The sequence below is a fragment of the Carassius carassius genome, chromosome 43, assembly GCF_963082965.1.
Source record: "Carassius carassius chromosome 43, fCarCar2.1, whole genome shotgun sequence".
Lineage (NCBI taxonomy): Eukaryota > Metazoa > Chordata > Actinopteri > Cypriniformes > Cyprinidae > Carassius > Carassius carassius.
Window position 1 is genome coordinate 3531742 of NC_081797.1, and position 17490 is coordinate 3549231.

At 38.0% G+C, this 17490-nt stretch overlaps 1 protein-coding gene across 1 annotated transcript in view; it reads right to left on the minus strand.

Moving 5' to 3' along the window:
- Positions 1–17490, minus strand: part of si:ch211-272n13.3 (ankyrin repeat domain-containing protein 26) — a 39898-nt gene that overhangs the window by 8113 nt on the left and 14295 nt on the right. The window contains exons 22-38 of the mRNA XM_059536541.1: positions 15088–15852; positions 9975–10198; positions 9331–9525; positions 9024–9054; positions 8491–8632; positions 8181–8394; positions 7903–8089; positions 7670–7816; positions 6224–6610; positions 5555–6136; positions 4971–5123; positions 4600–4775; positions 3555–3648; positions 3334–3360; positions 2920–2997; positions 1750–1884; positions 418–530 (exon numbers count right to left, since the gene is read on the minus strand). Of these exons, the coding sequence (XP_059392524.1) occupies positions 418–530; positions 1750–1884; positions 2920–2997; positions 3334–3360; positions 3555–3648; positions 4600–4775; positions 4971–5123; positions 5555–6136; positions 6224–6610; positions 7670–7816; positions 7903–8089; positions 8181–8394; positions 8491–8632; positions 9024–9054; positions 9331–9525; positions 9975–10198; positions 15088–15852 (3650 nt within the window). The remainder of the gene's footprint in view (positions 1–417; positions 531–1749; positions 1885–2919; positions 2998–3333; positions 3361–3554; positions 3649–4599; positions 4776–4970; positions 5124–5554; positions 6137–6223; positions 6611–7669; positions 7817–7902; positions 8090–8180; positions 8395–8490; positions 8633–9023; positions 9055–9330; positions 9526–9974; positions 10199–15087; positions 15853–17490) is intronic.

The following is a 17490-nucleotide window of genomic DNA, read 5'->3' on the forward strand; positions in this document are numbered from 1 at the left end:
ACACAATAGTATATAAGTACTATATATATATATTAGTCAACTTCTTACTGTGATTTCTTTATAATCTTTCACTAAAATGAAATAACCTGCTCCGTCAGTTAAACAACTTGTTTTTAAATGATCCCTCTTACTTTTAATTAACATGGATAAAAAGAATAATAGCATGATTATTTGTGCTGTCAAATATCCTGTTACACTTTTTGCAAAATCTTTCAGATTTCAGATGCTGTTTTAAGGTTTTTAACACCACACACAGCTGTAAGTCATCCTGCAGCACTGCAGCAGCACACAAGACCTAAGATAAATGTGTGTGTCTCACAGATTCACCAGCAGGAGGATCCACATAGTCTTCTCTATGTACTCAAACACGTCTACAGGAGTAATGCTGCAGCAGTCGGGTTAAAGGTTAAAGGTCACCTGTACATTTCTTTCTGAAGGTCAGTGTTTCTCTTCATCTCCTGCTCCAGACGCGTGTCCACAGAGTTCTTCTGCTCGGTTAGTTTCTTGGCCTTTTTCTTCTCGAGCTCCATCTGAAATGCAGAGAGTGGACGCATTTGTTAGAAATTCTGGGCCGCAAGACACTTTGGCATGTGTTCCACTGTGTGATATGAAACATCACCAATAATATTTTTAGCTAATAATATTTTTAACAGTATATTCCTCTATACATACACTACCGTTCAGAGTTTGGGGTCGGTACAATTGATGTTTGTGAAAGAAGTCTCTTCTGCTCTCCAAGGTTGAATTAGTTGATCAACAATACAATGATTTTATGAGATGTTTTTACAATTTAAAATAACTGTTTTCTATTTGAATATATTTTTATATGTAATTAATTCTGTGATCAAATGTGAATTTTCAGCATCATTACTCCAGTCTTCAGAGTCACATGATCCTTTAGAATAGGGATGGGACGATAACCGGTTTTATTGATAACCGTGATAAAATGTGCTGAAGGTTAGTAATATCGTTTAAAAATGAATTATCATTAAAACCGTGTTTGATTATCGCGGTTTTAATAACTCGCTATTAAATCATGTCCAGCCAGCAACAGTCTGACGCAAGCGCAGCGCACAATGTTTTTTTTGTTTTTTTTCGAGAAGGAATGGCGAAAGTCAGTGACTTTTCTATGCTTTTCTATGCTTCTACACTTTTCATTGTAAGGAAGGAAATGCCACAGAATTTAATCTTTCTTTAAATTAAGTGCATAGAGTTGCTTGTTTTATTAGTTGTTTGTTGATTATTAAATATAAAACTTGCTGAAATGTTTTCAGTGTGAGCATCAACTATTTTTGAACACTTTCATCTCGTTTCAACAAAACCGTGATAATATTGATAATCGTGATAATTTTAGTCACTATAATCGTGATATTAAATTTTCATACCGTCCCATCCCTACTTTAGAAATCAGTCTAATATGCTTCACATTTTTGTGGAAACTGATTGTTTTTTATAGAATTCTTTAATGACTAGAAAGTTCAAAAGAACAGCATTTATTTTAAATCTTTTGTAACATTATTCATGATTTTACTTACACTTTTGATCAATTTAACAAATTCCTGTTGAATAATGTATTAATTTCTTTATTTCAAAGAAAAAGCTGAAAAACTAAATAAATGTACTGACCCCAAATGACTGATTGGTACTGCAATATATACATTTCATAGTAAAAGAGCAAACATTCATTCCATATTTTACGAAAATGTCAGGTGAAATATAATTTTAGATCTTTAGGTGTCTTTCTGGCACCTGATTGGTCAGTTCTGCTTTCTCTTTCTCCAGTTCAGAGAGGCGGAGTCCCAGTCGTGAGCGGCTCTTTAGCTCCTCCTCCCACAGTGCTTGTGAGTCCTGTGCATTATGGGATAGCATACTCTGCTTCTGCACCTGGAGAGGAGGACCGGAATTAAAAAACAGATAACAGGGATTTCCCCCTTTCTGGTCAATGTATCCCTGCCTCTGCTTAATTATTTTTTATTTGTGCTACTACAAAAGTTTTGTGATCCATCTCGCCACTAATCACAGATCCTTGGTTTGATTGAAGTCAATTTTATTTTAAAATGCACTACTTTGGCTGGCTCTGCCCGCAGTCTCTCTGTATTCACCACTCTGCAGACTTACTCAATGTCCTGCCCACGGCGCTATCTGATTGGTTACACTTCACGAGTCTTGCAAAATGGGTGAAGCCAGTCTGCTGGGCAGTGGAGTTGCCAATTTGGCCACTTTGTCGCTAGATTTAGCGATTTCTTTTTTCCCAAAAAAGCCACTAGCAACAAATCTAGCGACTTTTTGGACAATCATTATTTCTCTGAGACTCTCTGGTGCTGCCGCAAGAGCGCGAGGTCTCTCTTTCTCAGCGCGAGCCTCTCTCTCTGTATCTGCTGTGTTCAGCGAGCACAGAGAAGAGCAGCTCTTTTGTAAAAAAAAGATATTCTGTTGCTTCTAACTATTTTACAAGCAAGTATAGCTGACATCAGTCACATCACAACCACTGACTTTATCGTATGTGTATTTTATTTCATTAGTGCAGATTAATGTTTGAGAGCTGGTTATGTAGTCTTAATGGACCGCGTTTCAGTCATTATAATATTCATTCCGTTGTCTGACAACAGAAACATTAAAATATAGTAATAAAAACAGTTTTATTGAGAATTAAGTTAAATGGCTGAATTAAATGCAGTTTGTGAGCATAGGGAGGCAATATTATACAAAGCACTTACGTCATAAATATGCTAATTAGTGCATGACGTCACAAATTAAAATGTTTCCAAACATCCCCCCCTCTGTTTTTTTCAGAAATCGCACCCTGCATATCACCGCTACGAATGCACTGAAATTCAGTTTCTCAGTCTATCCTTTCTTCATCCATTGCATTTAGATGTATTTTGAAGCTCAATGTGACAGGTTTATTATAAAGTTCACCTCTCGGTTGAGTTGTTCTTCTAGCATCATCTTACTGCTCTGCAGGTTTGTGATGAAATCTTCCAAACGATTCCTGACCTGAGAACCATCACAGATGTCAATATGCACCAGGATCTTGCTGATAGGTTCAATACACTCTCTTAACAAAGTACTTCATGCAGATCTAGATCTGAGAGAGAGTTTACAATCAATGCAAATCAACCAAATCCCTAACCCACCACCAAAACAGAGAAAATACCCCACTAACAACCCTACTAAAGAAAAGTTATAAAGCATAAAGACACTTTATTGCTTCTTGTTCAGTTAAAGAGTAAATCACAGAAAGATTTGAGGTCCTGAAGAGCTGTAAAGAAAGAAGAACCAAAAAAAAAAAAAGTGAACTGCAAGAATCACAGCTAGATGTTTGATACCAACCCCTTCTCCATGTGATGAGCCTGATAGCTGTGAAAAGACCGACTACACCATCAGTTCACATCAAGTGTCCCCTCTGACTGACTCACATGAACAGTCAAGCTCATTCTGCACTGGCACATTTAAACAGAGTTCATCTAAAGACTTAAGAGGGTAAAAGGAGGTTCTGTCAGGATTAATGTCTAAATCTACCATCATCAGCGGAGTCAGGACAGAGAACTCACCACAGCACCCTCCTGAACGCCCTTCTGTAGCACCTCAATGCGGTTGGTCTGTTGTTTGGTCATGGCCTCCAGTCTGGCGTTCTCGATCTCTAACCTGTGGAGATATCATAATCACATGAGCCATGATCAGAAGCTGATTATTACAGTTAATAATGATGGACACTTTTGTCTTGTAGAACGATGGATGTAAGATGATAGAGGACAAAGTGTTTCGTTTGAATGCATTTTATTAAAAGTATGCAATAAATGGCATTATTGAAATATTTAAATAAGGAAATAAATATATTATTCCAATTAAATACTTTAAAATTATGCAACAATTTATTACTTAAATATCTAAATATATTCATTTTAATTTCAATATCTTAATAAAAAGCAATAAATGACTACTGAAATCTATGAAAATAAATACAATAATATACATATTCATTTAATGTAAATGTCTTACCTTAATAGTATGCAATATATCTATGAACTATATGAATCTGAACATGAATCTAAATATTCATATCATTTTCACATAAATAATTATGCAATATATTTCTACAAAAATATGTAAATATATTCATGACATATTTACATAAATTTTTATAGAATATTCATTATTCAATACATGCACATATGAATATAAATGTATTCATTTAATGTTCGTATTATATTAATGTAAATTTCATATACAACAACTTAATGGCTTGCACTAAATGACTTTATATGACTATAAATATATTCATATACACTAAAATACAATATATATACCAGTGCTGTCACACGATTAATCGCAATTAATCACAGCCAAAATAAAAGTTTTTGTTTACATAATAAATATACAAAGTACACATATATATATATTGTAAACAATTAATTAATTGCAATGAATCGTTTGACAGCACTAATATAAACACACATACATTATTTTCTGTAATAAACAGTGAGATTTATACTGATATTTATACTGATACCAGTACCATTGTTGTTACAGTGCAACCTATTATGTGAAGTCAATGAGTGAGTGTTTCTCAACCCAGTTTACACAAATGAACGGTACCTCTGCACCGCCTCCTCCAGCTGTTTAATGGTTTGCTCTCTGCCTGTAGAAGCAGCTAGCGCCACCTCTAGTTTCTGAGCGGTACTGCAGGCTTCTCGCTCCTTATCGTCCAGAGAGCTCTTCAGCTGGCTGATGCGTTTCTCAGCCTGGACGTACACTTCCTCAGATTCCTGCAGCTGCAGTTGAACACAAACAGAGTATAAGAGCAAGCAACTTGTAGTGTGGTGAGTGGTGACCTCACTTTTTCAATAAATGAACATATATTGTTACTGAGAATGAAGGTACTCCGGTTAAACACAAATTGTAGTGTTATTGACTGACACCAAACAGATTGGATTGTTTCCAGGAAGTATAAGAAGATTAATGGTCACCTTCCCCTTCAATCTGTCCCTGTCCTTGCGTGTGCGCTCCTTCTCTTCCTCGAGATCATTACGGTACCGTGTGTTGACCTCCAGAGAAGCCTCAAACATGGACATCTTCTTCAGACAGTCGGCCAGCTCCTGCTGCAGCTGCCTCAGAGAGTCCTGCAAGAAAACAACAGCTTAATGCTCTCACCAGATATCTAAAAATAAACGTATAACCTAAAATACCTCAAAATCTTTTTTTATTATATTTATCATAATATCATGTATTATTGTTTTACATATGTATTTTTACTATTATTTAAAATGTGTTAAATTATTTTTGCATTAATTGAATCAATTATTTTAATAACTTTTGAACACTGAAGATTGAAACATTTACATATTAAAACAATATATCGACACATTTGTGTGTGTATGTGTGTGTGTGTATATATATATATATATATATATATAGAGAGAGAGAGAGAGAGAGAGAGAGAGAGAGAGCCCTCTAGTGGCACAACAGGATGTTGGATGTTCTTGCTAAATGTTAAATGCAGTGATACAGCTATTTCTGAAGAAAAACACGAGACAATCTCGCTGTCCTCTACCTCTCTCTCAGCTTTCTCCTGTTCTAGTTTGTAGTTCTGCTCTCTTAGCTCGCTGTTCATCTTTGTGAGCTCTTTGCTTCTCTCCTCCACCAGGTGGACTCTCTCCTCTCCGTCTGCACGTAACTGGTTCAGCATTTCAGCAAAATTCTGGTGCACATCTGTAACAGCTTTATCCTTCGCCAAGCCCTTGTTGAGCACCTTCTCCAGCTGTTGTCGGAGATGCATGTTCTCGCTCTGAGCCTGGCCCAGCCTCTCCTGCATGGCTTCCTGTTTGACCGCGGCACGGCTGGCCTGCTCCCATTCGCGCAGTACAGTGGCCTCCAGTTCTTTGAGTTTGGCCAGGGCCTGGTCTTTCTCCCGGGCCAGGGTCTCCAACAGCACTCCTTTCTCAGCGACAGTCAGAGCATTACGGTGACACTCGTTCTCCATGCTGTTGGCACGCGCCTCTGCCTTGCTGAGTTTCTGGGACAGGGACTGGATGGTGTCCCGTTGGTTACTCGACTCTAAGATGTGCTTTTCCTGCACATGCTGGTGCTCCTCACAGTCTCGCTGGAGAGTGAGCTCTGCTTCTGTGCAGGTCGCCTGGGAGGTTGCAGCAATAATAAAAGACAAATTGATAGCAGTTCCTAAAATCCCTTCCCTTTGGTTAAAAAAAAACCTGAAGCTGACCTGGCATCTTTCGGCCTCCTGAAGCGCTGCTTCAAGTCGTGCTCTGCTTGCCTCAGCTTCGGCTTCCAGTTGCTGCCTCACCTGCCTCTCGTGATCCAGTTTGGCCGTGATCATGGAGCATTCGGCCTTCAGCACACTCAGCTGCCCGTTGTACTGGAATACGGTCTGGGCCAACGCCTCCTCGCTCAGTTTCATGTCCCTGCGGGCGTCCTCCAGTCTCTCGCGAAGGGTATCGCGCTCCTCCACCAGCCGTGACTCTTCATGTCGGCTGTGGCAATGCGAGCGGTCCAGCTCGGCCCGAGTGGTGTTCAGTTCATCCAGTAGGGCTAGGTTTTGTTGCATCAACTCTCGCTCACGGTCTGATGCCTCTGTTAGCTGGGATATGGCCTGAGCACAACATCAGAAATGAACTCAGTTTAACATGAGACAAACACATTTTAGCATTTTTTTTAAACTAAAACCAGAGAGCATGTGGCATAGTTGCAACAAAGTGATTGGCTCCATAACTGTAAGTTAATGCCTAAGTGCAGGTCATTAGGACAAAGCTTGAAAATCTGACCAATCAGCATAAAAGGATTAGAGCAATTGGGTTACACAGAAGATCTGCTGACTGTGTTTTATATGTGGTAAACCTAAATCATAAAGTTCATACATTTGATTTTAAAGTATTTGATTTAGGAAAATTGGCCACTTGTTCTCAATTATGCTCAATTATGACCAGGGCCGTCTTCAGCTGTCGTAGGGCTGGTGCGACCTCATCAGTTGCACCCCTAAAGGACAGCCCTGATTATGACGTCACTACATTCTTGACTGCAAAGATATGAAATCACTGCATATTGGTAAATTTGTTCTCAGTTATGTTCATATTCACGGTTTCTTGGTTGAAATGTGCATATTGTAAAGCTATGATGTTATTTATGTGACGTAAATACCAGTATTGGATAAGTTACTCTAAAAAAGTAATTAATGACTACTAGTTACTAATTACATATTCAGCAATGTAATTAGATTACTGTATAAATGACTCTCCAAAAAGTTTGTGGTCTGCATGGTTTCTTAGATGTGATAATAGAAGGCTATAAAACTATGATAAAACTGCATATGTATGTAAAGCTATGACATTACTGCATATTTGATTGTAAAACTATAACATCACAGTGTATGTGATTGTAAAGTTCTGATATCAATGAGTGCATAACTGTAAATCTATGATAAGACTGCATATTTGTCTGTTAAGCTATGATGTCACTGCATATGTGGCTTTAATGCTATGACATCACTGCATTTGTGGAAGTAAAACTATGACATCACTGCATATATGGTTGTAAAGCTATGACATCATCAGCACTGCATGTGGGGCCATAAAACTGTGACATCACTGCATATGTGACTATATTCCCAGACAAACACATATATAATTGGTGTTTGAGAAGGGGACAGCAGTACCTCATTGCTCTTGTTGAAGTTTCGGAGGTTCTCCTCCTCAATGTTCTGCTGCTTACGCAGGTGGCTGTTGAGTAACTCCTCCTGCAGGGCACGAGCACTGCGCTCATGAGACAGGAGACGCTGACACTCATCTCTGTCCTCTTCAATCTAAACACACAAACACATACACTGTTCAGCAAACTGTGTTATGGGCTGGTTTTACCAGCTAAATCTAACAGTCTGCTGCTTTTGACCTGTCTGATGCTGTTCCTCAGGGCTCTGATCTCCAGTTCCAGACTGCAGACTTTCAGCTCAGCTTTGTGACACTCCTCGGCCTCGGCTCGCTGCTGCTCCTCCTCTTTCCTCTGAAGCTGCTCACGGGTTTTATTATACAGCATGAGAGTGCTCTGATGCTTTTCCTGTTCCTGTCTCAAAAGGAACCTTCCATGAGAGGAGAGACAGAAGAGAGATTCAATGTCACAAGCCCCGGTGAGCTGCAGACCTCCTTTCACATGCACTGAGTTGAGCTTACTTTAGATTGTTCATATCTGTTTCCAGCTCTAGTTTGAGATGTTCTAGGCTTGACTTGCTGCCTCTGATCTCATCCAGCAGGATCTTGAGCGCACTGCGTTCCTGCTCCAGCTGAGAGGTTTTATCCGCCAAGCGGCTGTGTCTGTCTCTCTCCCTCTGGATGGTGCGTTCGTACTCATGAAACATGTTCTGTAGTTTCACCACACTCACAGAGTCTGCACGACAGACATAAAATACAGGTGCACATCTTCATTTTCTGTACATCTGAACTTAACTGTTTGCTTTCAGCTGACTGGAGCTGACTGACTCACCCAGATAGCTTGGGTCGAGTTGTTTGAAGAACAGAGAGGCATTGCGGTATACAGATACTGGAGTCTCTAGCTCTTCGGTAGCTGTGTCAGAAGACTGGGTGAGATCTTCAAAATCAGCCGCCATTTCTAGCTCTCTAGTGCTCTGCGTAGGAGACATTAAAGTCAATGCAACACATGTATGATGCCGAGTAGGGGTCGACGGATATGTTTTTCAGATCTTGATGATTAAACCGATATTTTGAACAGATATATGTCTGGTGTAAAAATTAAAAACAGTGTCAAAATCAATAACAAGGGCTCTGACAAAAACTTTCAAAAAAATTATTTTATCGGCAAATGAGCGATACCGATAACCATAAAACGGCTTCATATCGGTGCCAATAATCGGTTGACCCCTAACACTGAGTATCCTGTGTTAAACTGTAACAAATTCATATTCTCAAAAGTCAGAGCACAGTTTGGTAACCTGTGGTCTTAATACATTAAACAAACACTCATATTTAGAGGTTTACCTTATCAGGACAAAAGCTCACCTGTTCTTTCTTACGCCTTGAAGACGGGGACCTTTCAGAACAGAGAGCAAACATGGTTTAAGCTTTATCAGATAACACCAGTCCACCGGAGAGCAACTTTGGTGCTCTAAAACGAGGATATAATGCAGTATTTCTTTAAAAAAAGTACATGTTATAACAAGGCCCATAAGGAATCTTCCCACTTTTTTTGTTTTCATTTATTCTGCACTGATTGTTGGTGTATAATATTGCTGCTGCAATACTGCAACATATAAAATTGAAACTGTAAATAATACATTACAAAGGCATGTAAATACTGCATGTATACCTCCTGTCCTCTTCCGATAGCTCACTTAAAGTACTATCATCAAAGACAGACTCAAGGTCTTCGTTACGGCGGGTCGCAGGTCGGGAGGGTTTGCCGTGCAGAGGGGGGGCTACACAGAGGTTTCTGGCTTGGCTACCTACAGTTTTCTTTTCCTCCTCTTCATCTTCCTCACCATGTGTTGGTGCCCTGTCAGTACTGATGGTGCACAGATCAAATCATGAAGCTTTAACAAAAAATTGGCATCTGAACGCCCTCCACCAGGGAAACACCCAGAAATAAAACGTGAATGATGACACCAGAAGCAAATTCAAAGCTTTAGCAAAAGCCTGATGCCAATATTGTTGTGTTCTATTAGCATAAAATGTAACTGACAAAATAAAAATAACACAATACTTGCATTCCATGATTATATATATTTTTATTATGCATGCATATACTTTAGAAATAGAATGAAAATAAATTTGTAAAGATGTTTTTGGTCTATCATCCATGGCTGTTTGCTGAAAGATCTTTACTTCAAGGCGTCTTCAGTAACTTTTTTCAGTAGTATTTAAAATAAAATAAGAATCAAGCTCTTGTATGTGATTGCACCACAAAAACATCTCCCTTTACAGTAATTCCATCTAGTAATGTGACATATGTACCTTATCTGACTTCTTGTCAGATGTCTTGGCGAAACACTACCCTCTCTTCCCAAAGACCTGCTGTCAGCAATCCCTTCCTGTTTAGGTTTTGGGTTCCCAGAGGTGGAGTCAATTTTCTTCCCTTTTCCTTGGTAAAGTTCACCTCGTTCTCTGGTTCCTCTAGTATCCCATAAAGCACTGGGCTGGTGTTCTCCCCTCATGCCATCCACCTGTTCCTGACGACCCTAAAAAAAGAAGACATTATTTGTTGATGGAGTTAAAAACATATGCACTTAAGCATTACTCAAAGAGCTAAATTAAATTTTATATTTAAAACTGCTTCTGGGAAAAGGTTAAGATTTAGTCAATTGGTCATGCAAAACATTCATAGCCTACAGTCACATACAAAACAAAACAGAGCCAAACACCGTACAATACATGTCTTTTTTTCTTATTTAAAAAGAAGCACTAGCAACATAAAACACTTCAAGCCAGCATCAAAAGAGAAGTTCCAGGTTAAAAATGATTGTTGGAAACTCCTCCGCTGAGACGCATCATGAAAACACACACTGACACTAGTTTGACAGATCTTCAGGAAGATGAGGAGATATCTTCAGACAGGTAAAGGAAGCGATCCTTGGCACACATGCACACGACAGACGAGGTGTGAACTAACACTCAAGTGTGGCCTCAAGTGAAGCATTTGACACCACTGCATAAAATTAACTGATAAATATTTAATAAAGTGACAGACTGGACTCAAGACACATATTAAAACATATTCAAGACAAGACAGGACAACTGAAGACCCCATGAAATCAAACCAGAAGGATGTCTTTTTAAATCCTCCTAGAAGTCGAAGCAGTAATTGGTTAGTTTTGGGGCAAGAAGCAAGAAGCATAGTACTGTCTAAAACAATTATTGTTGCACAATAAGCTCATTATGAAAGCAGTCCAAACCATGTTTTTTCCAGGCTTTGATATAATTAAATAATAAAGGATGACTGTTAAAAACAATAGAATGAACTTAAACTAGTAAAAATCATTTTCATTAAATAAAATAAAAATATGGAAAACATGGAATTGAAAATTTGAATTGAATTTGAAATGAAAAGTTGAAATACTAATATTTCCAAATCTGAAATAAAAATAATACTAAAATAGAAAAACATAAATATAACAAAACAACACAACAAAACTACTGCTGAATTATAAACTGAAAAAATAAAAAAAAATGCTCATTCAAAATATTAACAAATACTGTTATAGTATACAAATAATACTAAAATAACATGCATGAAGAATGTAAATGATTTGAAAACACTGGAATTGAATTAGTAGTACAAAAAATTTGACAACAAGATAATAGCTCTGTTTCAAAAAATAGTGTGCTGCCTCACTGCCTACATAGGCAGCTGCCTTCTAAGGTACCATGACAACAATTATAGAACATCGTGATTACAGATTTAAAAGATTTTATATAGGCAGAAACCTGCAATATGAAGCACATGGGAGACATAGGAACATCGCTTTATTGTGCCATCCCAAAGATAAAATAAAAGTAATTTTAAAAGTGATCGATCTGGCCAGATTCCTTAATTAGAAAATAATTCAGGAGTATTAATTGTGGCATACCAGATAAGCGAAACCAGTAAAAAACAGATTAAATTGGTTAAAAACGACTGATAAGAACAAGGTATAAGCAGAGGTGGAAAGAGTACAAAAATATTCTACTCAAGTAAAAGTACCATTACATTAATGAAATTTTACTTAAGTACAAGTAAAAGTACCAGTCTAAAAAATCCACTCAAGTAAAAGTAAAAAGTAGCTCATCTAAAATTTACTCAGAGTAAAAATTACTTAGTTACATTTTAACCAGTGGGAGGGAGTCAAAAATGGGACAGGCCAAGGGTGTCAAACTCAGTTCCTGGAGGGCCACAGTCCTGCACAGTTTAGATTTAACCCTAATTAAACACACCTGATCCAGCTAATCTAATCATTTAGGTTTATTTGAAAACTACATGATATGTGTGCTGGAGCAGGGTTAGAACTAAACTCTGCAGGGCTATGGCCCTCCAGGAACTGAGTCTGACACCCCTGGGATAGGTCTATTAATCTCAAACTAGTTGTTTTTAATTAAAGGAATCAGTTATTTAGAATAATAAAACATTTGGGCTGTTACCAGGCAAATCAGTATCAACAAACTCATCTTTTCAATACAGAGGAAATGCAGAAGCTTCATCGGACGTGACATTTAGATGTATTACACTGTTTAGTGCAGGACAAGAATGCATTTAACCTGCAGTTACAAATGCATGAATAAAGTTTTGATATGCCAGACATAAAATGTTGAATACTCATTTGAAATTATAAAAACTTAATTATAAAAAAAAAAAAAAATCAAAAGATACTTTAAATGTGAAATTAAAATGGCCAGTATGTGTCAGCTAGTCACTGTTAATAAGTGAGTCATTGCGATTGAACCAAATCATTTAAACAGTTGATTCATTCAGAAACGAAACACTGTCATGTTGCTCAGAGATGCAAAATTTTGCTTTGGTGGCTGTGTTTGGAATAAATTTTTGTTGTAGAAATAGAGCAAAAACAATGGCAATATGGTGTCTAAAACGCAAGTCTCTTAGTTTACTGTCCTGTTGTAAAAAAAAAAAAAAAAAAAAAAAAAAATATATATATATATATATATATATATATCAGTGGCGGCTGCTGGTCTTTCAAAGAGGGGAAGCTCATTTTCGGCCTACATTATAACCCTCTGATGGTCTTCATTTGTAATGACACTCGGGGTCTTTTTGACCCCAGACAATAACATTTCATTTTGTAATAGTAAAATATTTACATTTTTTACAAATATAATTTTACTCTGTTCATTTATGTTTTTACTAAACTTTGTACAGTTTTTGGAGGATTTAAATCTTTTACATTTCTATAAATAAATAAATATTTATTTAAATAGGCTTTTTTTTTTTACAAAAAAAGAAAAAAGCATTTCAGGTAAAATTCACTTCATAAAAGACCCAGATTTCTAACTTTCATACATGGGGATACCATGGATAATTTTATAAGGTTTAATGTAAGATTTTTGCCCATTTTTGGGGAAATTCAGTTTAAAAATTGTAATAAATCACTTTAACCACTAGATGGCTATAGTGTGTGTGTGTGTGTGTGTGTGTGTGTGTGTGTGTGCGCGCGCGCACATTTTCAATCTGTCTTAGTTACCAATTTAATTTTGTGGTGGTTCTGCATTTTACAAATATCAAGAAATATTGCCGCAGTTTGTCTTTCGAATACACTTGAGAAATCCGCGATCATGGGACTGAGCGTGAAACAGCTTCGCCGACTTCTTATGGTGCAGACCGCTGTCAGTCAAAAGGAGATCGACAGATCCTCCAATCATCACGCGGAAGCCCAGTCTTCATTCACCTCCAGAGACGCTGAGCGTCCGTGGGCGGGACATAATCGCAGCATTTATCCAATGACCGTCTAGCTTCGGAGCACTGAAAAAAACTGTTCAAAGCAGCCCCATTGAAGTCAATGGACGCTCGGCTTCAACAGGGAAATGCACTGTGACGCTACGGGAATGTATGAGAAGAAAATCGAGTCAGCCGACATGTAGCTGATTAACACAATACATAATACACAATAGTACATATTTGACCGTTGGGTTTTTTTTACATTAGAGGGGAAGCTGAGCTTCCCTTGCAGTCTTAAAGAAATCCCCACTGATCTATATATATATATATATGTGTGTGTGTGTGTGTGTGTGTGTGTGTGTGTGTGTGTGATTATGATTTTTAGAGGAAAAGACAGCATTCTTTGTGTGATTTTGATTCTAAATGATTTTGATTGATTTCATTCTAAATGCATTTCAACAGACTGAATCACACAGTGAAAGAACACTCTAAATGCGCGCGTACATCATTAAAACAACAATTATGATATTATCGCAGACAATATATATCGCACACTCCGCACCAGTCTTTTTGGCTAATTTGTGCAAAACCTCTTGCTAAAATGTCAAAGCATCATTTTAACCACCAATGCAATGACGCAATTATTTAGCTCACCTCTATATGCTTACGTGGGGTTGATGTCTTGTCGAGATTTTATAAACTGCTAGTTTGGTCTCCCTAGGCAAGCACAGCATACACAGCATAATAGAGCATACATATGGCCAGGGGTTCACTTCATTTCCTTGAGTTCAACTTCAGAATATGATGGGGTTTCGTTTTCAGCGGTGTCTGCACCACTAACGCCTGTTTTGTCCGTCTGCATCTTTCTTGTGATTTTAGCGCCAGTTTGCCCTCCTGCCCATTATTTACTGACTTTTTTTTTACTCAGTAATTAATGTGTTTTAAAATGTAGCGAAGTACAATACTTCAAACAAAATATACTTAAGTAAAAGTAAAATTACAGATTAAAAAAAATACTTAAAAAAGTAGAAGTACACAAAAAAGCTACTCAATTACAGTAACGCGAGTAAATGTAATTCGTTACTTTCCACCTCTGGGTATAAGTATGGGTGCCCAGACAGACAAAGACCCAGATGCAGTGACTGTCATCACAGCTTTGTTGTTTTGTACAATAAAGTCTTATTTTGACTTCATTGAGAAGACCATTGTTTGCTCCACGACACATACAAATTTTAAATGTGGTTAATTAGATTAAGGCCTTTTTCAACAATTTCAGTACTGTATAAAATGCTAATATTTTCAAATTCACAATTACAATAATTGTTTTTCTACATAAATGTGCTAAATTAGCTGCAAAGCACTGCAACATGAGCACAAATGTACAGTTAAAGAGCCTATAAAAAATAAAATAAAAAAACACGTTTTTGGACAAACCAAGGCAACATAATCAGATGCATGTCATGTCTAGCTAGGCAGCGCACTAGTTTCAGAACAGATCTAATGATTAGCACAACCAGAGATAGGGAACAGCTGTGTAATTTGGCCTGTCAGCATCTGGGCAGCATTACAAGATGACAGAAGGTTTTGTTTTTTAAGCTGAAGCTTTTTCCTCACGTTTTGAGTTTATGTAAATGAAGAACAAGAAGACAGAGGCAAAACTGAAATTCTTCTAAAGTTTGTCTGAGACTCCTCCCGGGGTCCTACCTCAAGTCTAGACTTCCACAAGCCATCGTCTACCTCATCGGAGTCAGAAGAGGGCACTTCTAGAAATTTAGATGGGACTTGTAGCTCATTCTCAACATGCATTGAAGGTCTGTAAAGTTCAGGTTCTTTGTCTATGTTGCTTCCAGAATCTAGCGGACAATTTTCTTTGCTTCCACTATTAGGTTCCTCACAGTGATCCGCTTGGTTCTCTGGCTCCTGGGCATCATCTGTTAGGACTTCTGGGATGATTTGGGGGTTGTGTTGGTCACTGGGAAGCTCTGCATCACTGACCTCAACACTAACCGTGCGGTGGACACTTTCAGACTGTGAGTCCTCCAGGCCTGACTCTCTCTGCTCTGGGATGGGCAAAAGTATGGCACTTCTCGCCCGGAAAGTGGGCTGCACTACTGGCTCTCCCTCTTCCTCACTGGAATCTTCATCATCTACTTCCTTTTCCACCTCTTTCTTTTCCTCTTCATCATATTGTTCATCTTCTTTCCACTCCTGCTCTGAAAGCCCACTTGGTGGTTCATTGTGCTCCAGTTCTCCAAACCTCTCTTTTAGTTCATCAGCCACGTTTTTATATTGAGACTTGGTCTCTTTTTTTTCATTATCCACCCAGATTTTCTCATAGCGTTCCTCCCAGGGAATCTCATCTGATTTCTCCTCTTGTTCGTCCTCTCTAGGAGAGGTTGGGCACTCCAGTGGTTCATGGTTAGATGGCTTATTTATGTCTACGTAAGATGCTTGTAATGCCTCTTTTGCCTTTGTTTGCACAATTAGACAAAAGAATAGAATTAACAATGAAAAACCAAACAAGTGTTGTTGACAAGGACTTCAGACCAAACGCGAGACACATGCAAGTTACTCATTCCGACATTTAAAATGTATCACTGTCACAAACACCTTATTTAAAAGGGTCATATGATGCTGCTAAAAATAACATGATTTTGTGTATTTGGTGTAATGCAATGTGTTACACACATTATTTTCCATATAATATACATTATTGTTTCTCGTCTATGCCCCGCCTTCTGAAATGTGCCGATTTTACAAGGCTCATCATTCTGAAAAAGCAAAGTATGCTGTGATTGGCCAGCTATCGAATTGTTACGCCCCTTAACATAATGTGATGCTGTCTCCCAGGTCTGCAGCACGAGACTCAGTCCAGCTGCTCTGCTCGTGCACATCCCATCAAACGTGTTAGGCATGTTTATATGCCGAATAACTTGAAGGGTCAGTTCACCCAAAAATGAAAATTATGTCATTAATGACTCACCCGATGCAACCGGTTCTTGATTCGAGAACGAGTCAATCTTTTGTTCTTTATCTGGCTCGGCCCGGTGTTCATCTTCAGTTCTCTCTTCACAGCAGTTCAGTCAGTGTACTGTTTGAGTAAATGAATTACTCCGGGATATTGGTTTGTTTGAACTCAGAGGAAGTGTCAGCCACGTTAAAAAGGTTAACAGCTTAAGTAATTTGTGGATTAATGCGTATTGGAGACCCGAACCGTACCAAACGATTCAGTTCGATTTGGTGAACTGGTTCAAGATGATCCGATTACATCGAATGATTCGTTCGTGAACCGGATATCAGTACACTTCAGTGCTGTGAACGCGCTCACAACAGACCCGAAAGAGAAGACAATCCTGAATAAAGTCGTCGTTTTTGTTATTTTTGGACCAAAATGTATTTTCGATGCTTTAACAAATTCTAACTGACCCTCTGATGTCACATGGACTACTTTGATGATGTTTTTCTTACCTTTCTGGACATGGACAGTATACCGTACAGACAGTTTCAATGAAGGGACTGAGAGCTCTCAGACTAAATCTAAAATATCTTAAACTGTGTTCTGAAGATGAACGAAGGTCTTATGGGTTTGGAACGACATGAGGGTGAGTTATTAATTACATAATTTTCATTTTTGGGTGAACTAATCCTTTAAGTAATTTGTGGATTAGTGTTACTGGAGACAAGAACCGTTTCAAACAATTGAGTTTGATTTGGTGAACTGGTTCGACTGGTTCACTAAGAAGATCTGGTTAAATAGTAAGATCCGTTCATGATTCAGACATCAGATGAGACAAAACCAATAAAATCTATTACAAACCAGGCATTTTTTGCATCCAGTTGGGACATAATTACTGACTTATACTGTCTTTTTAAGCGTTGTGTATCGCGCAGCGTAAACATAAAACCACGTCTGCATTTGTGATCTGAGAAACACCACTGGAGCTTCCAACAGGCTAAAGACTGTATTTTCAACATTTAATTTAATAAGAAGAGGCAGAGTTTTATTAAAGGCATATTCTTTCAATATAAAATAAATTCATAAATCAATATATGATCAAGCTTTACATTGAAAAACTACAATATACTGTTTTTCTCTATCAAATTATA